This window comes from Etheostoma cragini, chromosome 14, assembly GCF_013103735.1.
Source record: "Etheostoma cragini isolate CJK2018 chromosome 14, CSU_Ecrag_1.0, whole genome shotgun sequence".
In the NCBI taxonomy this organism is placed as follows: Eukaryota; Metazoa; Chordata; class Actinopteri; order Perciformes; family Percidae; genus Etheostoma; species Etheostoma cragini.
In genome coordinates this window covers 558,006-582,142 of record NC_048420.1, presented here as the reverse complement: position 1 = coordinate 582,142, position 24,137 = coordinate 558,006, and the positions used below count along the sequence as shown (strand labels likewise).

The window sequence follows — 24,137 nt, the reverse complement described above, 5'->3', positions numbered from 1 at the left end:
TCGTTCTGTCTTTCATCAGCGCATTAAAAAAATAAAGAAATCATGAAATCAACAGATCTGTAAAGAAATTGCAGATTTTTTTTTATATGTGCTCTTAAGGCTGGGGAACAGGGGAAATGATTGCCTAAGGGAATATCACGGCTGCTGTTACAAAATGGAAGACTTGAAATTAAAACAGTGAATACAGTGCATATGTGGTCAGAGCATCGTTTTTTGGCATCTGTTAACTCACCAAGCAATAGACCTCTATATCAATTCCAAAGTCACTGGAGACATCCGATCTGAAAGGGACGAGGAAGAGGAACAATCTTGATCGACATAATTCAAGTACACCAGTATAGAATCTGATCAAAATATTGATTTGAATAACCCAAACTGTGTTTTTGTACTAAAAACATTTCTGTTCAATAAAGACTGATTAAATTGAATGTGTTGAATATGTATTTATCTAACAAAACACACTAAACATCATCTGTCAACTGCAAACATAAATGTCTGAATCACAAATAATAATAGTAATAATAAAAAATATCATGTGTGTTCTCCTGAGCAGGAGTGCAGGACTGACATGGTGAACTTGGTGGGGAAAGCCAGCGTGTCCCCACTGAGGCCGCGGTGTGTGCTGGCTAAGGGCGTGGCCACCGTGTTCTCTGCTCCAGCCCGAATCATTACGAAGAACGAATGTTTGGTGGCCTCTGAAGAGAGAAAAGAGAAGGGCTTGTAGTTTTCCTTACTTTAATTCCTAACACTAATGTCACTGCCAGTCTATTTAAAGCCACACTTACAGCCCAGTTCAGACCAAAGATTAGCGATGAGACCAAAGCGGTTTAGAACGTTGCGGCGAGAGTAACCGGCTCGTCTCAGGCCAAATGATGGCGTTGCATGCGACTCGGCTGGTCAAGTTGCCAGTGGCTGGTTTTAGAATGTAACTGATGCCACCTCTCATCCAGCCAATACACCAATACAGAAGTCTGCTGGTCAAGATAAACTATCCATAATACATTTTATTTCTTTGTTACAAACAGATGCCCCACAAGCACGCTATGTGGTCGAGCAAGCCAAAGTCACTAAAGAGAGGGAGCGGCATTAGAACTAAGCAGTTTCTCACATAAACCTAACATTTTGCCGATTCCTCACTAGAAATGCAACTGTAGCAAGCACTGCATACTTTCGCTAACGTTATCCACATTCATATTTAGTTTCAGAAAATGATTCATCTAGCTACAAACAGAGCCTCAGAGTTGGAAGCTAGAACGGAAGTACTAAGAGTCGTTGCTATGGAGATGATATGTCTTGTCTCATTGGTGTAAACTGGCAGGTTTCAGAACGTTGCAGACCGTGGTTGCAAGAAAATGTAAGTTTTAACTTGTCTCATTGTGACTCTTAGGTCTGAACTGGGCATAACACGAAACGGTGATATACAACTTGAGCATTAGTGACAACCAGATAATGTGGTGGGGTGTTGCTTTGAACCACTGAACTGTGGTTGAATGCGTTTTGAGCCTACCTGGCTTGTTGGAAATGGAGCAAACAAAGTCTGCCTTGAGAGGCAGGCGCAACTCCTGCAGGGTGACGGAGCCCTTGGAGGCCGCCATGCTCATAGGTTCTGGGGCCACAGAGGCCTTTTTCTGGCCTGTTGGGTCTCCTTTCAGACGGTCCAGCTCCGCCTTCAACGCTTCCCTCCTCTCCGCTAAGAAAGGACAGAAAGTCAAGCTTCGACACTACCCCTAGAAGTCGTCAAATCCTAAATATAGGGGCTTTAAAACATTTACAGACGGGCTGTAGTGGTGGTGTGTTATGGCTTTATTTATTTATTTATTTATTTAAGGCAGACGTCTATAAGCGGCAGGTAGAATGCATTAGCTTTAGCATGATTGTGTGGACTCAAATCTTGTATGTGGATTTCTATTCATTCATATTAGACCGTTTTTTTAAGTATAGACCCCAAAATAAACCATGGGTACCTTTTGAAATTTGAATAAAGAAAAATATGATAAAAGGGTTGTAGTTTTATTTAATTCTATAAATACAGCTTAATCATTTCTAAAATCCCATGCAAGTGTGCCTAGCATGGGTATGCATAGTATTCCTCTATGGTGTGGATGAACTCACTTGCCACCAGCAGCAGCCTCTCTGCCTCAGCCTCCACCTGCGATCCTTTGCCGTGCTCTTCATCTGTGCAGCAGTTGAGTGCCTGACTGGCCTGATGAATGACTGTCTGTTGCAGGTTCAGCTCATTTGTCAGAATCTACAGAAATGTACAACAAAAAGCTTTAAGCTTACCTTCTAAGATGTTTGACACCATTGCCCCCCCCCCCCAAAAAAAAATATAGAAAAACCAAATGCATAACAGAGTTCCCATAAAAACGGCACACTCATACTGTAATCTGTCATGAATCAAAGTTAAAAAAAAAAAAGAGAAAAAAAAGAAATTCATTCCCAACCTTCATCTTCTGTTTGATGCTAAAGAGACTTGCTCCTCTGGGTTCCTCCGCTCTGTTAGAAACATCCTCCTTTCTCACAATCACCTGTTTCGTGTTGGGTCTCTCGGTCTCTTTCACCCTGGTGGACCTATATGCATCAATGCTAGCACACACACACACAGAACCAAACAGATGCATATAAGATACACACGTACTGCAACAGCGTCGACAGCCAATGACACACCTTTCGCATGCACCAGTCACAACAAAATAAAATACAGTCAAATACATAGATTAAAGGAAAAAATACCATTTAAAATATATGAGGTGGTAAATAATAAAATTGGGAGCACTTACCTATAAGGCAATTTGGGGTCCTCGCTGAAGGCCTCAACACTGTCTGAAGATGCCCCCCTCATCACGTTAGCTCTCTGGAACTTGGTTGGTTTGGAAACCTTCTCCGGAGTGTTGCTCTCCACGATGAATGAGGTGGCCGGAGTCGATGTCTATTCAAAGGATTTCAACAAAATCCTGTTAAGGGGTTTCTTGACTCACAGAGTAAGTAAATGTAAGTGGTACACAGACCTCGTGTCTGTACTACCTACTATTAGGCTTGTAACAAGTATTGCACTCTTGTCTAATCAATTCATTTGCACATTATTGTCATTTCGTTGTTTAATCGCAATTAATTGCTAGCATTATCTAAGGTCCTGAGGGGTATTACTGTTCATAGTAATTGTTGATTTTATGTTAATTTAAGTAAAAAAAATCAATGTCTTATGATAATGAAGAGGTGCATTACATTATCTGGGTCACATTACAGTGACCAATAGATCCTGGGATCCATTCAAAATACAGAATAATATGACCGTTTTTAAATTGTAATGATAGAGACATTTACATTGTTAATCACAATTATTTCTGAGACAATAAATTGTACAGCCACATTTAGAATTGTTCCAGCTCTACCCACCATCATTCTTCGTTCTGGACTTTTCACCACAGCAGCCACAGTCTCTGCTAGTGGAGTGAGGAGCGACATGGAGGAGATATTTAAAGCATCTTCCTCATCATCATCATCATCACTTTGCTCCAGGGCGCCATCAAACAGCTCGTTGATAATTGCAGAGTTGATGGACTGGTCCACGTTCATCTCTTTCTCTTTGACCACCTCCTCCTCATCTTCTTCTGGGGTTTCATCACTTGTTTTCTCTCCAGTATGGCCGACCACCTTCAGAGGACTGGATGTTGAGGTTGGAGGCGAGACCATCAACCTATGACCAGCTATTTAACACAGTCTGTGTTAGAAAACATTAGATTTCCCCTTATTATCCACACAATTTAGCAATGTTCAAACTGTCTACCTGGGTTAGGGACATAGTATGAAAAAAAGCTTGCAGTTCTCTCCAATATTGAGTCTCATATTGGCACAGCTCTAATTGTGCTCTGCTACTTAAGAACTACAGCGTGGGGAGAAATGGCCAGCGCGGGGAAGCCTCCTAGAACCTGAGCTGCAAGGAGAAAACACCGACTGGTAGTGCCGCTGGTCCAATTGCCCTCCGATACCAACAGAAACGGAATAATTCTCATTAACGTATGGTTACACCCCTCAATCCTAAACGAGGACACTGCCCTAAACTTTCTTCAAGTCAAGAGAGCCTAATGAATGAAATAGCTGCCAATGTCAGTAAGATCACTTAGACACCTGTACACAACCAGATCTAAATATCCAAACTCTAAAGGAAATATTGTTGAATACCTGGAGGAGTGCACTTTGTGGGTGTATCTGTACTCTCAGTAGAGGGAGCTGCATGTTCATTCTGTGGCTCACATGGGGCAACTTCAGCCTCCACTGGCTCGTCAAGCTGTTCCTGAAAAGCACCCTTCTATTAGATATAGCCTGGCATTTGCTACAAAAGCATATCTGTATTGTGAGATGTCAAACACAAATTTGGCATTTCTGTGTCCAGTGCTTGTTGGCTAACCTTGACATTTGCATTTTTGTGGGTTTGTGCCGCTTCATCTTTGTTCTTCCACATATTGTTCCCCTTCTGGAAGCGACTGCGAATCTGAGCCAGCTCAGACTCACGCTCCTGAAATGATGGGATTGATTTAAATCTCATTTTACTATTGCTATAAGAAACAAAATGATTGCAAAAATAAGATAATAATAATTACGGCTGAACGATATTGTATTTTAGCATCGCCATCGCAATGTGCGCATGTGCTATAGTCACACGGCAGGACGTTACAATGTTGACGCTAATCCTTTTTTGCTGCTTGATATAAAAGTAAACTTTCACGGTTCTCCTTTTACATGATTATTACCGTCCGACCCTTCCCCTTTAAGACAGGTATCCATGTTGGCAGTGTGTGTGACGTTAGTCAAAATCACAGAGATAGTTGAGAATTATTACCAAATAGAGCTATTTGTCATCTTTTAAAAATTACTTTTCGCAATTTATATGTAGCAAGAAAGAAAACATTGCAATGTCAGTTTTTGTGGAGGTAATGATGATTTTTGCATCATTATTCTCATTTGAAAATGATTACATTGTGATTTTTTTTTGCAAAGATTTTTACCAAAAAGATTTTTTATTTAGTCTGCAGAATAGGATTTGTAGGCCGTGACATCTCACCAGCACCACAATACTTTCAGAATGGTGAGACGCATTTTGCCCTTAACAAATTTTGTGATTAATTGTGCAGCTCTACATAATAGTATGTCCAACATTACTCTACCAGCTTCTGTCTTTGGGCGAGATCAGCGGTGGTGGTGCTTGCAGCCTGGGCAGCTCGGAGCCTCTCCTGTAGCAGCCGGGTGTTTGGTGTGACTGCTGATGGAGTTACAGTGGGACTCTTGGCATGGGTCGGGCCCCCTGCTGGGGAGCTCTGGTTGGTACGCTCCTGGCACCGCTCGCCAAAACGCTCCAGAAAAGATTTTACACCTGTTGGGGAGGAGGAAAAAGAAATATACACTGTTCTTTCTTTCATCCATATGGAGGAGAGTGACTGCATCACCACATACTTAATAAATCTAGCTAAAAAAAACAACCAACAGAAGTCAAAGTTAGTAAAAGTTGGTAATTCTCTCCATAAACAGGTCGGATCAAAACAACAACAAAAACACTCAGGAAGGTGCTCAGGGTATGACTGAACAACAACTGATTAATAAGGGCAAAAGATTTCATAAGCAGTCGTAGCTACAAGATTTAAAAACAGGCTGTGTCTATTATTTAAATCATATAGACATTGAAAAGAATTTTTAGTTCCTTGAATTTTTGTGTGGATCTATTTTCTACTCTTACGCTGACGTGAAATACCATGAACTGAACTATTGTCATGTCATTTTTATATTAACAGCATGATATCTAACCATTAAGACTACAACCTAAAGTACGTAACTCCGACAGGGCACTATATAATAATAATAATAATAATAATAATAATAATAATGATGATAATATTATAAATTCTTATTCTCTTATTATTTTAAAAAGCAGTTGAAGACTTTGCTATTCAAACTGGTCTAGTTAGACAAGCGTTTCTATGGCTGATTTAATGTGCGTGTGTTTTCCTTTGTATTCTTATGTCTTTTATTCTTTGTATTTTAATTTATTGTGAAGCACCTTGTGAATTCTATCTGTGAAAAGTCTTAATAAATAAACTTCACCCACTGTGCAAAAAGGTGACAGTGAAGAACTGGCTTATCACACCGTATTGAATTTAATAAAATAATTCCAAAATGAAGTGCCACATTACTCACCAGGTGTTCCAGCAGCGACCTTTTCCTGAGGACCAGAGGGGCCGGCAGTGGTGGGCCTGGCACGGAGTTCTGGCTTGTGGGGGCTGGAGGTGGAGATGAGACCCCTGGAGAGGGCCTGGCTTTTCATGGGGCTTTGAGGCACTGATGCTGGGGAGGAGGGGCCGGCCTTCTGGGGACTGGAGGGGAAGGCTGTTCCCTGGATGGAGCTCTTCTGGGGACTGGAGGGGAAGGCTGTTCCCTGGATGGAGCTCTTCTGGGGACTGGAGGGGATGGCTGTTCCCTGGATGGAGCTCTTCTGGGGACTGGAGGGGATGGCTGTTCCCTGGATGGAGCTCTTCTGGGGACTGGAGGGGATGGCTGTTCCCTGGATTGAGCTCTTTTGGGGACTGGATACTGGCTTAAGTGCTGGTCTGGCTGCAGGAATGTCAGCGTCCTGAGGGCTTTGGTCAAACACTCGGCCCGGCTTCGCTGGAGCATTCAAAGCCTGCCAAAAAGACATACAATAGTTCCTTTTATTTATAAAGCATATTCCAAAACAACATAGGTTGAGGAGTCCTGGTGGTCTAGGGGTTTGACTGGTAGATCCTAAATTGCATCTGCTAGAATGGTCTACGTACAATAGTTAGGTGTAGGCATGGAGAGTGGGGATTGGTTAGGGTAAGAATACCAGGGTAAGCCAATCAGCGGCAGAATAACGCAAGCCACAAAGCACGTCCTTTGACGTTGACACGTCTAGTGGATCCCATCTAGCATCTACCGGTCTGACTGAATATGCAGAACAAAAAAAGAAACATGCCAGCTGCTGCAGTGGCAGGGGCATGTTGCATCAGTTATCGTTGCAGCAAAGAGCCCTCTGCATCGAGACCTTGATGTGCAAACACAGTTACCACAGTGAAACTAATAGAGGGGAAGCCTTGTCTCTCACTGTCCGCCTTGCATGGCCTAATACGGTGACCATGTAGTTAGGACTGCAATTGTACTTATTATTGATTCGTCTGCGGATTAGTTCCTTGATTAATCCAAAAATAATTGACTGGTCTAAAATATGTCACAACATTGAAACAGTGAATATTCCAAGGATGTTTTTCCAACAGTGCAAGTCAATGCCTTCAACTGTCTGGTTTTGTCAGACCAACAACCCAAAACTTAAATATAATCGGTTTACCATCATGCATCGTAAAGAAAACCAGTAAATCCTGACAGCTGAGAACCTAATTTTTGGCATATTTTCTTTTGAGATTTACTTATTGTTGCAGCTCTTCAGGTAATTACTACAGTAATTACAGTAATACAAGTCATTTAGCATCTTGTGAGCAAAGTAACAAAGCACTATCAGCATATTTAATTCTTTTTAGGGTCTTCGTTTCAGATCCGGCAGATTAGATTTAAAAAAGCAGTCTTGTATAACATCGGTCAGACAGACATATTGGGTTATGCTGAAGAAGAAAATATCTACCTGAGAGCTGGGTGTAGACCTGCAGCTTGCAGTTGAACTGGCTGCCACATGGCCTGCAGCACTTGGTTTAGTGCTGGCAGCCACAGGAGCATCTCGGACTGGAAACTTGGGAACAGCTGCAGCGGGCTTCTCTTTTGCAGTTGCGTTGGGAATATTAGCATGGCTAAGGTCGTCTTCCCAGGATCCGATGGTGGCGGCGAGGTTGGCGAGTCTGCCTCTTCTCCCTACCGGAGCTCCCGAGGAAACGATGGGGACAGAAGCTGGTGTGACCTCAGCTTGCCTCTGCATCAGGGACAGGGGGTTGCAGTCTGGAACTGCGTCAGGGGTGTCTGAAAGGGTGGCAATATGTTAGATTTAGGCAGGGACATATGAGGAATGGATAAAAATAACGCAACATTTTCATTGTGTGAATCATTCGGCGTAGCACCATGAACTGCAGCGGCGCACTGCTGTGAGTCCATGGACGAGGGAACTGACTGTGGTTAGTTCACGTCTGTAGCAGCAGGACAGTTGAGCGAGTCATCTGAACTGGTAAAGTCAGTTGAAACAATGTTGGTAGCCTTACAGTTACAAACGGGATAATATTCAGTTTTTTGTAAAACAATAAACTCTGTGGTTAAAACACATCTGTGATGCTGTTTTACCCTCATTGTTCCCTGTTGAGTTTTTGGGAAATTATGTAATGTTTGCACGTGTTTTATGTGGAGTGAGCACAGCACTGGAATAAGGAATAAGTATTGTAGTAAAATAACAGAAGTAACTAGTGAACCAGCTTTAAAAGTGAAGTATTCCACTGTAACTTTTCTCAATCTATAGTTCAAACCACTAAATATTCTTACCATCTCCATCCCAATACTTTCTCTGTTGTGCCAGCCTCTGCAGACGAGACTTCATGCCAGCAGCAGATGGAGCCGAGTCTTCCACCAGCTCCTCCTTGTTACTCTGTAGGGCTGAGCTGGCAGGCACTGCCTCTACTTCTCTGCTGCTTGGAGGATTAGGAGCAAGGGTGACAGCCATCTTCTCTGGCTCTGGAACTTTCTGCTGCCCTGGCTGAGACTGAACAACATGCCGGTTAGCAGTCTTTTCCAGGGAGGAGGAAGGTCGAACGCTAGCAGGCCCCGCCGGGGGTTTCCTGTCTGTGGGAGGATCCGAGAGCATAGGAGCCCCATTTCGTGTCATCGCTGGCTCCTGGTTTTCCGCGCCGGCTACATTTTCCTCTGAGCACCTGCGCTTGGAGGGCGAGGGCTTAGAGGACACCTGTGGAACTGGGAGGAAGTGAAGAAGAAACATGAACAAAGAGTAGAGCTGCAGCTCACTATTCAAACTGGCATGACAAGTCCCAGCAGACAGCAATCCAACAAATGTGGTATTCCTACCTTTGTCAATGGCTGGCTCACTCATCACACTGTTGGTGTCAGCCAGCGGCTCTCTGAGCCTCTTGACCATCTGTCTGTTTGCTGCATTTGGTCTCTCCGCCATTTTCTTCTGCAGGTTTTCTCTGCGAGCCCGGGTCCGCTCCAACAGTTTCTGATTCAACAAAAACAGTTGCATTGTTACTCCAATGACTGCTTTACCGTATATAAAGGATGGACAGAAGAAAATCAACATCAGATGGGACAATACAATACCACCTCCAAATAAAGTAACTACATTAACAAAGAACTGACTGTTATGTAACATTATAAGTTGAACAAAGATATCAGGGCTATTGTATTGCATTACATGTTTGCCCAGGTGTTGCTTTTACTATGTCCATCCTCTGTGTGTTCAGAACAAGTGTTTTTATCAAAGCTATAATAAAAACTATGGGTTTATCCTCACAACCATCAACAGAAACAGCTGAAAAGATTTGACAGTACAAATTAGGGGTTGACCGATATGGATTTGTTTGAGTGCCGAGGCCTTAGCCGATGCCCGATGAGGGCTGACGATTTTTTGAGCCAATACTGCTCCCTCAATTTACATCATAAGAATAAAAAAAAAATAGTAGTGTGTGTATATATATATATATATATATATATATATATATATATATAAATAAAAAATTATTAACAAATCGAAAAACAGATGAGGTAGAACAAGTAAGAACAATTAGATGAAACAATTGATTTAAAACCCTGCCACAATGGATTGTTTTTTGGAATCTGATCTGCCACTTCTTTAAAAAGAATAAAACAAAAACACAGAAGCAACTCTGCTAGTGGTGGAGGGGCAGTGCACGCTCTGCACGTGAACGGCAGCGTCTCCAGAGCTGCCGCCGGGCGCCCGTCTATAAATAATGCCGGGAAAAAACTATCTGCAAACACAGCAGCGGCGTTTCGGCCTATCACTAGTTCAAACAAACAACTTGTAGGTGTTCAACAAGATGAAATCTTCTTAATGTCCTAAAGGAATGGTGTTTTTGGAGAGAATGCTTATACACTTTCTTTCTGAGTGAGATGAGAAGATCACTTGTCTCATGTGTGTCAAGTTGTAGTTCAGCGTTGACTTTCACCCGCCAACACAACCACTGCAACATTAGAATGATGTAAAGCATCAAGTGGTTACATTTGTTAATTTACTTTATGATATAGAGCAAAGACCTTCAACAGACCTTTGCTCCGCAGCACTGTGGAGGTAAGTCTGGCAACGCGAGACTAAATATGGGCGATATATACTAGTAATGGTCAAATGAAGCTTTCACAAACCACAGTTATATTTTCTGAGCTCAACAGATGGCGCTCTCTGTTGAAAGAAAAAAAGTTAAAAGGACTAGCAATTCAGTGGGTTTCAATTGAAGAGTTTGTTCCCACCATTTCCTAACCTGACATAAATGTGAAGGGATGCCAAACGGTGCCATGGAAAGTGATCTTCAACAGAATCTGTCCATGTTGAATATCAGAGTCTGGGCCTTTTTTTTTTATAATCACACTTGTTGGTGTGAGACTTAGGAATTAATCTCTGGCTTTTTCATATAGGTCAAAACATCCTGATTCCCCAGCTTTCGAAATAACTGCTGGATCTGTAAATTATGCCTGCCCCCTCTTACTCTGTATTCATGATTTATCTCCTTCATGCTTAATGACTTCTATTCAAAGAAATTCATCAGCAAATCTGTGGTTAAAACAAGACTTAAAGTCATGCTTTTGCATGATTATGTTTATCATTTTTGTGTCAAAATAAAATAAACTAATCATGCAAGTGTTAGACAACTTAGAATTTCTTTAGTCAAGGACAGTCCTACTGTAACTGCCACTGTGTTGAACAAGGCATAGCAGTGTATTTCTATATATGGGCTACTTAAACAGACAACACCCACGACACACAAAACAGTCCTTCTTAACCCGAGATAAATGAAGGGCTCGTTTTGCTTGCCCTGTTTTCTTTCCATGACATTCCCTTCCCTTCCCTTGGACGTGTCACACAATCTGATTTACTGTGCTGTACGTTAACTGTTCAAGCCCAAACACATTCCTGCTGCAGCACCGCCTTCACCATTTCTCCAGGCAGAGTGGAAAACTTGGTCCCATTTTGCAGCATTCCACATGACTGAGCCACTCCCACTTATAGTTCCTGGATTTGAAATTCCAAACCATACTGGCCAGGACATTGGAGCAACAAGAAATGTTATACTCAACATGAATCATTTCTAGTTTTAGCTTGTAACATGAGCATGAGTGCATCAAGGCATAGAGAGAAAATCAAGCAATGGTTGGAGTGCTGGAGAATTTCCAGTGCTGACACCTAACGTTGCCTTAAATGGAGACAAATCCGTTTGAATGTGACGATACGTTATAAGGATAGTGGTGTGCGTTTGGCTGAGTGAATTTCTAAAGTACATCGATATGGGTGTTACTGCATGGCCAGCCCGGGGCCTGGCTATATTAACCTTACTTAACTGCTGACAACGAGTCCAAGATGTAGAAAACTACACATGTAGAAGACTACGTTACCAGCTAACTGTTAGTTGTTATTTTTTATTTCAGATGTGTAGTTGCTGACAACTGACATGACAAAGAAACAACACGTGACATTATTCGCTAGCGTTAGTAGAATGCAATTCGGTTTTGGTAACGTTAGCTAAGTTAAGTACTATAGAAGTAGTTGAACAAGTTGGTCTCCTGCCATAACTAAGACGGTCTAAAACAATAGGAAATGTAACGTTAGGTTAACATTAAGCTAGCAGTTAACGTTAACGCCGCTACTTTAACAACGTTAGGACAGTTAGCTAACCCTACATATGGCGTTAGCTAGCTAGCTAGTTAAGCTTACGTTAGCTCGCTGACTTACCTCAGTAAACGGATCCATTTTAGACAGTTTATCCCGAATCGAGAATTATCAAATCAACGTTGTATTTTACAAGTGTTGTAAACACTTAGTGTACAAAAACAGGACTAAGGCGAGGCAGGTAGTGTGTCTCTCAGCTTCTCTTCGCTTTTTTCGGTTCCTGCTTCTCTCTGCACAACAAAACAACTGTTCAAATTTGAATTTCAGCGCTGGACCTACTGCGCATAATCTAACTGTCAACGAAGTCCTTGACAACCAATCAGAATCAACAAGCCGTGCTTCACACTTGCACAGCCAATCGCAGCCTGAGTGTACATGCCACGTTCCAGCAAGGCACCGCCCAGGCTGGAAAACACGTCCAATCTCGTATACTTTTACATTTTTATTAATTAGCTGTTTATTAGTCTGTGTCTTCTGGGTCGGAACCGTTCTGCCATACAAATACTAAGAAATGCATTTTAAACTTACGCTGACTAGTACACGTTGTATTAAATTGTTTCTCTTCCTGCAATGTGATCTGCAAACATGGATAACACACATTTACATACGTATTGTCCACATCCTGCGTTAACTCTAAATAATCATTTGCTAGAAATGACACATTAATGTCAGTGTGAACTGAATCATTTGTTAGTATCTGCATGTCAAACATGCAATATAGCCTTATGTTGTATTTAATTAGTAAAAGGTCAGTTTCTGTGTTAAAATGTCATGGCAATGTCATTTTTTTCCACATATTTGAATTATAAGTAGCTACACGTTTGCCTTCAAAACAATTTAACTCGAGTAATTTTTACAAGTTTTTATTTTGTAATTGTAAAACCTGCAACCACCATGTAAGACAATAATGGCGTCTATACTCGACTGTTGAATAGGAGATATCGAATCCACTGACAATCATTTCTGGATCATTAATTCATCTCCGACTATTTAAAACTAAACCCTGACATATTTTTCAGAAGTGTCTCACTCAACCCATTCTTAGCGGGACTTCATTTCCCATGTGAAGCTATTGCGTATCAACGAAACCATGGTAACAGATCAGACCACAGACAGCTCTACCAGTCTGACTGGGGCTCAGTGTTGGCTGCACGGTTATGTCAGCTCAGCTGCTAGCCTTGGATACTTTAAATATATTATAATAATATAATATATATCATTATTTCTGCGTGTCACGTAATATGTATCGTAAGTCATTAACTCAGTAACTCGCTTCGTAAATCGTCGGGTTTGTATTTGGCCAATATTAGCCGGCTAATTAAGCTAGGTTACCTTTGCTAGTTAGCTTTAAGTAACGTTAGCTAACGTTTGTATTCTTCGAACAGCACTGCTAGTTTAGGTTTAACGTTATATAGCCCTGAAAAGAGGATGCTGGAGTCAATTAACGTTACAGGTACGTTCGTGTTGCATTTTCCTGGTGTTTCACTTATTTTCTTGTAATAATTCTTCACTGATAAACTTGATAAAAATGTAACATAACTACCTACTTATGTAGCAGCTTGTTATTGAATTGTGGGGTCCAGTACTCTGTCGACCTCATACACGTATTATTATAAAGAAGGGAAATATTAACACACCTAGCTAAACTAAATTGAATTTATTTTAAGAAAGATTTATTAATCTCCGTTAATAATATAATTGCCTGTAAAAGTGCTTAACTTACTGTATTTTTGTTTTGTAAAGATGCATATGCAATTAAATGCAGATTTTTGCTAATCATATGCTTTCAATTAACACTAGTGCTTTGATATTTTGATTAATGGTGATGGATGAGATGGAGACACTTGCATTGATTTAATTTCTGTTGTGCAGTTGGACTATTTACATTCAAGTTTACGAATTTGATTTGATATGGTAACTGGCATGACAATGTCCAAAATAACGTTCACACACCCAGTATCCAGTCGGGTAGGACTTGTGGCTTGGTTACTTCTTTGCCTACAGAATGATGTGATAACAGCCTATCATATTACATGTATTAGGTAATAGTAGATGTATTATATAATAGTATTTGATTTGGTGGCTGAGCAAGCCAGTGAAGCTCCAATTTGTCCTTGTCCCTCTTCCGATCATTACTGTGCTGTTGAGGTCATTAGTTTGTACTGCCAGTGGTTGCATGGATTCTGCCTCAGTGCTCCCGTCCAAACAGAGAGAGAGCCTGCTCTCACTGCGCTGATGTTCCAGGTCATCTTATTGGGAATTGCAAAGCCCTGCACTCTGACTGCTTCACTGCCGGTCTCTGGAGACACAGTATAAGAAAAAATCCTCTGTGATATCAGGATACTGACTCATGAAACTGACTGAGGTTTATTTGAGTCAGATTACATCATCATCATGACTGTAAAAAAGAAGAAAAAAAGTTGCTACTTTTTTTACATACACTGTAATCATGTAAACATTTACTTAAAGCTATAGTGTGTAGTTTCTGTCTCCCCCATGAGGAATTCTTAGTAATGACAACAAAACTGTTGGCATATCCATATGATACAAGTCTTCCGTGACAGTGCAAACACCCCCCTCCAAGCAGTTGCTAGTAGCCAAGGAGGAAACAGAGGATTAGAAAAACATGATGGACTCTTCAGAAGAGGTAATTCTTGGTAATTTGGGGTGGCAGTAGCTCACTCCATAGGGAGTTGGTGTCAAGTTCCCGTAAGGACCAAATGACGGAGTGTGGATCGGTAGCTGGAAAGATACCAGTTCTTATCTTAGCATATCTTAAAGCAATGTTCATCACACAAGTTATGGTATTTATATTTATTATTACCTTGTTTTTATTTTTTTTTAGCTTGGCATAGGAATAGATCTAATTTTACCCTGCCTTGATAAGAGGATTACTACATCAAGGCATGTGAAGGTGATTCTTAAGTAAGCAGCAAACAGATTCACTGTCTTCCTTAATGGTCTCTCATCATACTTCTTTTCAGAAAGACTCCACTGGCCAGAAGTGGAAATGTCCAAAAAGCACCTTTTAAACTCTGCTGACAAAGCACTGAGCTCAAGCCAAATATACCTGGAGAAGGTTTCTTCCAGTGTCCTCAAAGACCTCTTCAGCACTGGCTCCAGTAGCCACAACGTCCTGCTGCAGGCTGAGGAGGAGGATAAGAAGAGTCAGAAGCACTCCCCATACAAAAGGCCAAAAACATTGGTGAAATGTGGCGCCACAATTAGTAGAAGAAACCGCCCAGGCATGGCTCCTAAAAAGTTGCGTGCAGCAGAAGGTAGTGGTAAACCTGCACAGACAAATCTTGTTCTCTCAGGCAATTCCAATCTGTCTAAACCAGCACGAAACATCGCAGTAGTGGGAAGCAGCATGGGCCTGATCCCTCGTACAGTTCCGCAGCTCAGGAAGATGTGCATCCCCAATTCACCACGCACTAAACTCCCCTCGTTACACAAAGCAGCACTCACACGGGAAGTGGGTGATGCCAAGAAGCTCTGCATCCTTACAGCCATAAAGCCGTCTAATGTTGAGAAAGAGAAGGCCAAGTTTTTCAAGTCTGACTTCAGCTATAATCCACAATTTGCATACAGCAACCCAGTTTCTCCACTTGTCCTGGCACGACATAACAATGCCTCAGATCGCTTCCTGACACAGGTAAGGGTACGTTTGGGTTTGGTATAATTGAATAATTACACCAATTGGGTTGGAATTGTTTGTTGGGTGAGAGCAATGACATCTGCAACAAATTACCTTTTATGAAATGCTTAATACAATTATTTTGGGGCATTTTAGGCGTTTATTTGACAGGACAGATGAAGACATAAAAGGGGGGGGGGGGATGACATGCAGCAAAGGGCTGCAGGCCGGAGTCAAACGCAGACCTGCTGTGTCGAGGAGCAAACCTCTTCATATGGGTGCCCTCTCTACCAACTGAGCTATCTGGGCACCCATTATGTGTTATGTATGGATAAAGCCATCCATTGAGGACACTGACAACATGTCCTTTAATGTACACACGGTATAACAATAAATCAAATGACTCTGTGCAATACAAAAGGAGGTGTCTGCAGTTTCCCAAAGCCTTTTAAATAATTTACGGGTCTTTCAATTCATTGTTAGGGGCCGAGTAGCGAATCCTGTATCATTTCTTCTTCTTCTTGTTCCTTTGCAACTCACCAAACTGTGAACATAAGCCCAGTCTTATGCTAAATGTATTCAGTGTGATTTGTGTTGTAATTGTCCTGATGGTGGCGCTACAACAGCCATCTGAAATTGTAAACTTTAAAAATTCATAACAAATCAGCTGTACAGGGTACAGGGTGCAACACTTAAACCTCTAATCCCACGTTTGTTTCAGATGACAACACATTTGTGCAACTTCATCTTCAGAAAAGTCTTCATATTTTATAGTTCATCAAAAATTGAGTCCACAGTGCATTACATACACACTACTGCATACAGTAGTGTAAAGAAATACTGCAATTTCTTCCAAACTAAATCTTTGTTCATGGAAACAATTTAAGATCATTTAAGATTTGGTGTGCAAAATGTTTGGTTGTTTTAATTCTCAAAAAGTGAATTAAAACAAAAAGAAATTGAATTGTGTCCAAGACATTTGAAATGTGTTGCAAAAGCGCATAGGCTTTATGATTATGATCATTATACAATGAATGAAAATAACAAAAAACAAGAAAGTGAATAAAATTATGTAAAAGAATAAGATTGTTAACGAAAAGGTAAATGCAATAAAATAATATATGTACAAGTTAAAAAGGTAAAAAAATGGGATAGAGAAACTCAGCATCCAAAACATCCTTGAGAAAAAGAAAGTACACTCAGTATGTGCAAAAGTCATCCAACTTTGGTGAGAGGCAGTGACGTGTCATTCATCACACCTATCTACAACATTGTCCGTAGTGCATGAGGTTGGTGCTGAGCTGGCTGGTTTGAGATCAGCAACCTCGCCAAGCCAGCAGTCAAGCTGGCTGGTGGGATAACAGAGACTTGCTGTTAATGCAGTTTAGCGTCAGGGCCGATCAGAGCTGATGCAGTGGGAGTCTGTTGTCTAAGTAAAAGTGGAATGAAGTTGTTCAGGATACAGATGCAAGACTTTGTCCAGCAAACAATGGAAGATTCATTAATAACTGACTCAGTTGGTGTCTTAAATCAACATTAAACTCTTACACTTTTTATATACAGTATATTGTTTGACATGGTCTTTACACCCAACAGCAATAGATCACTCACTAGAAAAGGAGCAAAAAAGATCCGTCAACTTTGTCTGCTGTAATCCTGTAAAAATGGCCACCAATCACTACCTCGTGGAAAGAACCAATGAAATGCCCCCTAGCCCTGCTGCATGTACTCTACCCCTCCTGTGACCGGGCCTGAGCTCAATGTGCGCCGTCGCTGCATTGCTAACAGTAGTCATGATTGTTTTAAACATTTGGTGTGGGTTTGCCCACCGGTGAGTAAGACCTGAAGTAAAATCGCAGTCCTTTCTCCGCTGTGCTATGAAGCAGCGAAGCAGCTGTGCTTGTGCAGGTCTGTGTGTGGGTCAGAGTCCGGAGGGCAGGGCGGGTAGACAGAGCCCAACACATATTGAGCCAAACACAACCTGTAGATCTTCAACATTAACCTAAATATCAGTTCACACACAACGCTTGGCTTATTGGCGTGGAAACGTTACATTATGTTATACTGATATAGCTAACTTTTTTCAATTCAATTTTATTTATAGTATCAAATCATAACAAAAGTTATCTCGAGACACTTTACAGATAGAGTAGGTCTAGACCACACTCTATAATTTACAAAGCTCCAACAATTCTTGTAATTCCTTCAAGAGCAAGCAATTAGTGCAACAGTGGCGAGGAATAGGTGGACGTAGCGGGACGCAGGGTTCAGCAGGATGCAGCAGGACACAGCTGGGCATCGCAGAGCAGGGAGAACAGCAGGACCACAGCGACAGCTGCCATCCTAATCCAAGGAATTATGCTGGGCCAAAAGAAAACATAAGGACTCCGGGGAGTAAACTCCCCAGAACTAAGTTAGTAACAGCCATTTCTGGGACAGGATGCAAACAAATGGAAAGGGAGAGGTGAGAGCATGTCATGACTAACTGAGAAACACTGAAGCTGTAGGAGAATCACACACAGTGTTTTCAAGACCAAGAATTTAAATTCCTTTTACAAATCAGTCCCCTCTATTAAACTGGAAAACAACCCTGTGGTGTTCTGTTGCAGGCTCTTTTACTAACACAAGTACACAGACAGTAGGACAAAGAAAGAGCGAGTGAGTTCAACTGCAAATACAGTAAAATTATCCTTTGTGTAGGAAACTTTTGTTGTTTCTTCCTGGATTCTGTCTTAGTTGTGTTTTCTTACTGCATTTAACTGTGAAAGGATTGCCACAAATTAATTTAATGTACAGCAGGACTGTAAGCTAGAGCTATACAGAAGCACAACTTCAATAACATTAAAGATAAAAATTAGTATGAGGAAAGAATAGTGGCAAGGATTCCTCTCTACACACTGGACATGATTCAAAACCTAAGAGTAAAACAAGACCTGCCTCTTAAAAAGCAAGCGTAACCAAGAGAAAGTCCAACTCAACAGCAACTTTCACTACTGTGAAAAGAAGTAGTTCATGTCCATTAAGTGCACACTTTCCTAAAGAAACATAACATTATGGATAATGAATCCATATCAGTTATGATAACAGTGACTTATGATAAGTCTTTTTGTGTCAACTTAATTTAGTTTTCTTCAGGAAACTATATGTTAGTACATGCCTTCTTTTTTTCTGCATGGTACTCCAACATATTAACCTGCTTCTTCAACATCACTTTTAGAGTTTTCTGGTGCCAAGCAACATCCGGCCATTCAGTTTATTGTTATTATTAGGAGAGCTAGACACATTTCCAGGCTATAAGCTTATTGCAGAAACTGATATGTTGGCTGATTATTAACAAGTCATTACAAAACAAAATGCCACATTAGGTTTGAGGTTATTTAAAAACGGTGTCTGTATCATTTAGTGGAAATCGGATTAGATTCAGTATTTTAAAAATAAAATTTCAAATGCCTGTGATTGCTTCACATTTTAATTGTAATATTTTGTGAGTAAAATCCAAATCTGCATCATAACCAATAACATATCTCTGTCAGGTAAATGCGATAGTACAATGTTTTCCTCTTAAGGTGAAGTACACAGTAGGTCAGTAGTATACAGTGGGCTTGCATATTAATTGAATGTATGGTTGTACAAGGTACAACCATAATTTCCAGTGCAAAGCCCAGCCAAAGAAAATAATTAACTGAAGAAAAAAAAACATTACCAAAAGAAAATGATGTAATAACTAAATGCAAAACTATGATAAACAACAAAAGAACTCTTTGACCAGCTTTCACCCTTTGACTATGGGCCCTTGGAGCTCTCCACATTTGCTTCACATTTCCATGCTTGTCGAACTTAAAGTACCAGTGAAAGGAGATTTTGTATTTATTATTTTAATGAGACCCAACAGCAACATACAGTATAAATATAGAAAAACATTCGACCAAGTATAGAACCTTGGGGAACCCCATAGTACTTCCCATAATAATAAGAATAAAAAATACAGTTTGCTTTTGTTTTTTTTCTAAACAATTTGTTTGACTAACTGGTGATTTGTGTAATATCTCTCTCATTATCTAACGGTTTGTGTTTGTTTTGTTAGCCTATTGCCAAATTGCCTAGTACTGCATATGCAAAGCATCAATAACAGAAGATGTCAAAGACAGTCATTAGTCATATCAACTTTTATGACTTTGTCGTCTCTTGCAGGCAGTGCACATCATGGAGCTTGCCCTGCTGCGATATGGCAGCTATGAGAACTTTGAGCAGACCACGGGGGGCAACCTCCTTAACAAGAGTCGTATCTGGCACAACGTCAAGAAATACATGGAGAAGGAAGGCTGCTTGGGGGAGGTAAGAGGACAGGCAACACAATGACAAACACACAAACGTAATTCTGAGCATTCCCTCTCTAGAGCATTTGACATACAGTTAAAAAGTCATCAAAGACTGTAATTTGGAGCCCGGTATTTTTCTGTGGCTCTTTAGCATGCTGGATTTGCACATCATTGCAGAGCAGCAGTCAGCAGGGTATCAATGTGAATGAGCTTCAGGAAAAAGCAAGACCACCACACCACTGAAGTCATCCTGCAGTTTTTATTGTGCTGAGCTGCGTTTTTGTAACCTTCAACAAATACATGTTACATCATCAGGTTGTTAATGTCCCACTGAACACATTATACCATACACACACCTTGTGTATACGTGGTAAAGTCTTGATGGGGTTAGACATACTAGACAGTGGAAAGAATATACAAGGGAGAAAACCCACAGTTCACCTCTGTGTCTCCCGACTGGAATGGTCCGGACAAGGCGACCATGAGCCTCCTTGAGACTATTACTGTTATGCACGATAAGGAGATCTGCCCCAACTTTTGGACTGCTCTCAGGATTGCACTTACTCTGCCAGTCACTGTGGCTCAAGCACATAGGAGCTTTTCAAAACTAAAGTTGATCAAGTCATATTTGAGGTCTCTGGCCTTGCCGTCATTAGTATCAATCACTCAGTAGGGCAGTCTCGAAGGGGGTCTTGCCTGGGGTGTAATTCAATGTAGAACCACCACTGACCACGGTTAACACAATAGCCATGCAACAGCTTTTCCAATTTTGTAGTAAAAATACAATGTTAAATTCTGTTGATAGATCGTAGTCCAGGTAACAGACGACCTCCTGTCCAGGGCCTCCATGACGGTGGTGAACAGCAGACCCACACTGACCATCAACATCTCCACTGCCCGAGAGTACTGGCTGGAAGGCATGCTGAGGCATGAGATTAGTGGGTACAGTAGCTCCCATACAGGGCTTGTGTTTTATGTTTTTAATGTGGGCATCCTGGAGGTCACCAGCTAAATGGAAAATCATTTCAATTTGATCTGTAATGAAGTTCATCAGAAGTAATTAACCTCTCTAATCACAGGTCTGATTAGCGGTGATCCAGTATATATTACTGAAAGATTAAGTGTAATTGGTATTGACCAATTCATGGCTCTAAGTGATGTTGCTAGTAATAAAGGTGGCTTGAAATTAAACCTGAATACAATGATATAAAAAGTCCTTGTCTCTGTCCACCAGGCACACATTATTTTCGTGGCATAAACAACTGTCACCAGCCATGGAGCAGCAGCGCAGGTAGGAAGAAGCACAACCTGAAGCCTCTAAACCCCACAGAGGAGGGCCTGGCCAGCATCCACAGTGTCCTATTCAGGAAAGACCCCACACTGTGGCGCGCCGCCCTGCTCTACTACACCGTCTACCAGGCCAACCACATGTCCTTCTCTCAGCTCTTCCACAATCTGGGACGCTTTGTCCAGGACCCCAACACCCGCTGGGACTACTGCGTCCGGGCCAAGAGGGGCCAGACCGATACAGCACAGCCAGGTCTCCATGTCACCATATAAGGGTTTAAGATTCAAAAGAGAGAGAGTTTGCAGTTAGCTTTTTAAAATTCTTACTTGTTAAATTTCTGTTGGTCTACTTTTCTCATATCTGGCATGGCAGGGTGCTTCAGTAAAGACCAGGTCTACCTGGATGGCATCCTGAAGATCCTGAGATACAGAGACAAGATCAACTTCCCCCTGCTGATGGCTCTAGGAAAGGTAAGGCAGCTCAACTGTCACATGTTGGTGCCGTGATTGTGGTCTCACGATTTGATTGCAATGATCCTGTCAGCGATACTAATCGATTCGATATCCTGATGCATCACAATGTGTCACCTCCTCAATATTATTATATATTGCTACACATGGTTTACAACAACAAATTCAAGCAGGGCTGGGCCCCCATCATATTAATTACTTATGTTTAAATGATGCCTTATATGCTTTCATCTTTTGTCTTCATTTTGTTGTTGTGTTGTCTTTTTACTGGTTGGAGCTTGGTTTGCAAGACAGATTTCCATGCGGACGTACCATAAAGTGTTATCTTATGTTCACTAATCACCGGCTGCATCCAAACGTCCACCCTTTGGACTTGCAGACCCTTGCAAATGTCTGTCATATGTACTGCGATGTGTTCCACTAAAATGATGACTCAGGAGGAGTTGATGGGATAACATTTCACTGGAATTGTGCCTCATACAATTTCATGTGGCAAACCAGACTGATTCCCAGCAACAGCCTGTCACCCCCTCTCTACCCGATCTCCACCGTAGCTCTGAGCCCTAAGATCTCACGGTGCCTGGTGTTGCGCACTCAATGTGACAAAAACATTTTGTTTTCACATGCAGGTAGGCCAACGCCAGAAGGGTCAGAATTGCTAATGTAAGCCAAAACATTCAAATAGTAAATTCAGCATTCGATAAGTATTGATTTTTTTACTATTCGTATTCTATTTGACGTCCTGAATCGTTCCAACAGCCCTATTACCACCCTATACAGAGGTGTGTCTCATTAAGAGCAGGCTTTCTAATCAAATGCCCGAACCACATGTACAGTACCTCAACCACAACTCCTTTCAATGGGAAAAATACAAGCAGACGTTTGGATGTTTACCTGGATCTTTCGGTCACGACCATACAGGTAGGAGCGTGCATCCATTTGGAAATCAAGAACTTCACCTTCAGACTAAAACTATATCCAAACAAAACACTAAGGGTGCAATCAGACAGAGCTTGTTTACAGATTGCAAAATGCGAGGTGCGCTGCCTTTCTTGTGCAAGACTCCCGATCAGACCAGCTGTCCTTTTGTTATTTTTTCAAGGCAACCGTTGAATCCTACCTGTCCTCTGACAGCCTTTATTTTGCTGTGGAGCTAAATGGCGGCATTTTTATTTATTTTGTCTTTTTTCAGCCGAGTCATTTTTATTTTTGGGGATTCAGTACACTCCTGCAACAACAGAAAAAATGACGCGAAAGCAGCAAGCCAAACACTTCACTCTCATTGACAACAATTACAAAAAGCCACCTCAGGCGTCATTTTAGATAACAATATTGAGAATCCAAGACGATATCTAGTTTCATATCACTAAATCTATTTTATATATTGCCCAGCCCTAAGAGACAGAGTGCTGCTGCGAGCATGGCTGTGTCCTCATTCTGTCCCTTCTACTTTTCCTGTGGGCCCAGGTGTCCTTTGAAGACGTGGACCGCCTGAAAGCCCTGGCTCAGATGGAGAACGTCCGCATCCCACACTTCATGCAGGACCAGGCGCGGTACGCCGAGCAACTGGCGAAAATCATGGCGGTCAACCAGCTGACTGACGAGGAGCTCAAAGCCATCATCTGAGCCCGCTGCGCTCCCCCTTTTCAAACCTGATCACAGCTGAATAAAAGCTGTCCCAACCCTGCCAGCCACGGCCCGCATGCCTTAACTCCATCACCACGCATGGTAGCAGAGTGTGGGATTTGTGCAGCATGCTGTGTTGCATGTAGTGTAGAGTTGTGTCAGACAGACATGGAATTAGAAATATGTTCTAGCCCAGTAATTGATCCTCTGATACGGTACGGTGTTGTGTTTAGGCCCGGATGTAGGTTGTTTTTTACCAGTGCCAATACAATACCATGATTGCTCAGCAATTCATCAATTCATTTGATAATGAATTCATATAACATTTACCAAGCACTTTTTTTTTACTTGACAATCTCTGATAAACAGTTTAGTTTGTAGTTCGATGCCCAGTTGTAGGTTTGGGAGTGTTTTGATGAACATATTCTTTGTAGATTATAGTTTTTAAAAGAGAGATTCAATATCTCATGATGGCCTAAGTTAGAGCCTAACTGAGCGTAGATTTGTACAGGCTTAAATAGATATGAGACTATTTTTTTTTTTACGTAAACGCACCACATGAACAAACATAGGCAGCGTCTATAGCGATAAGGTGCATTCTGGGATCTCACTTCCCAGAGATCCAAACGGGACGCCACCTCGCTCACAAGTGAGTTGAAGAGCAGGTTTGTTGCGTTAGCTCCAGCTCTCCCTCTTTGTCACACACACACACACACACACACACACACACACACACACACACACACACACACACACACACACACACACACACACACACACACACACACACACACACACACACACACACACACACACACACACACACACACACACACACACACACACACACACACGAGTGCTCTCTTTCTCTTGAATGGCCGTTGATAGGCTATATTCTCCCGTTAACGCCTGCACACAGCCAAGAGGAGATGGAGAAGTCTTGTTT

General features: G+C 41.6%; 3 protein-coding genes across 12 annotated transcripts in view; 1 reads left to right on the top strand and 2 right to left on the bottom strand.

The window, feature by feature from the left end:
* Window positions 1–9,814, bottom strand: part of asns (asparagine synthetase) — a 30,968-nt gene extending 21,154 nt beyond the window's left edge. The window contains exon 1 of the mRNA XM_034891893.1: window positions 9,802–9,814. The gene's annotated coding sequence lies outside the window, so the exon portion shown is untranslated. The remainder of the gene's footprint in view (window positions 1–9,801) is intronic.
* anln (anillin, actin binding protein) overlaps window positions 1–12,122 on the bottom strand; it is an 18,794-nt gene extending 6,672 nt beyond the window's left edge. For 4 of the 9 annotated variants that reach the window (XM_034891881.1, XM_034891888.1, XM_034891887.1 and 1 more), the window contains exons 1-15: window positions 11,915–12,122; window positions 9,022–9,172; window positions 8,485–8,910; window positions 7,646–7,974; window positions 6,190–6,676; window positions 5,166–5,371; window positions 4,409–4,516; window positions 4,183–4,294; window positions 3,397–3,707; window positions 2,781–2,929; window positions 2,445–2,586; window positions 2,113–2,248; window positions 1,508–1,690; window positions 569–695; window positions 233–281 (exon numbers count right to left, since the gene is read on the bottom strand). In XM_034891881.1, coding sequence (XP_034747772.1) covers window positions 233–281; window positions 569–695; window positions 1,508–1,690; window positions 2,113–2,248; window positions 2,445–2,586; window positions 2,781–2,929; window positions 3,397–3,707; window positions 4,183–4,294; window positions 4,409–4,516; window positions 5,166–5,371; window positions 6,190–6,676; window positions 7,646–7,974; window positions 8,485–8,910; window positions 9,022–9,172; window positions 11,915–11,932 — 2,934 coding nt within the window. In that variant the 5' untranslated portion in view covers window positions 11,933–12,122. The remainder of the gene's footprint in view (window positions 1–232; window positions 282–568; window positions 696–1,507; window positions 1,691–2,112; window positions 2,249–2,444; window positions 2,587–2,780; window positions 2,930–3,396; window positions 3,708–4,182; window positions 4,295–4,408; window positions 4,517–5,165; window positions 5,372–6,189; window positions 6,677–7,645; window positions 7,975–8,484; window positions 8,911–9,021; window positions 9,173–11,914) is intronic. The other 5 variants (XM_034891883.1, XM_034891884.1, XM_034891885.1 and 2 more) reach the window with 5 other exon arrangements.
* An 837-nt stretch (window positions 12,123–12,959) lies between these two features.
* si:dkey-222b8.4 (uncharacterized protein KIAA0895) lies at window positions 12,960–23,912 on the top strand. Of its 2 annotated transcripts, none has more exons than XM_034891902.1 (7): window positions 12,960–13,304; window positions 14,836–15,506; window positions 19,680–19,823; window positions 20,613–20,745; window positions 21,042–21,347; window positions 21,468–21,565; window positions 23,033–23,912. In XM_034891902.1, exons 1-7 carry the CDS (start codon window positions 13,280–13,282, stop codon window positions 23,189–23,191), a joined length of 1,536 nt encoding a protein of 511 aa, XP_034747793.1. In that variant the 5' UTR covers window positions 12,960–13,279; the 3' UTR covers window positions 23,192–23,912. The 2 variants fall into 2 exon arrangements, with proteins under 2 accessions (XP_034747793.1, XP_034747794.1); XM_034891903.1 differs by having other exon boundaries at window positions 12,962–13,304; window positions 14,840–15,506; window positions 23,033–23,911.
* The last annotated feature ends 225 nt before the right edge of the window (window positions 23,913–24,137 follow it).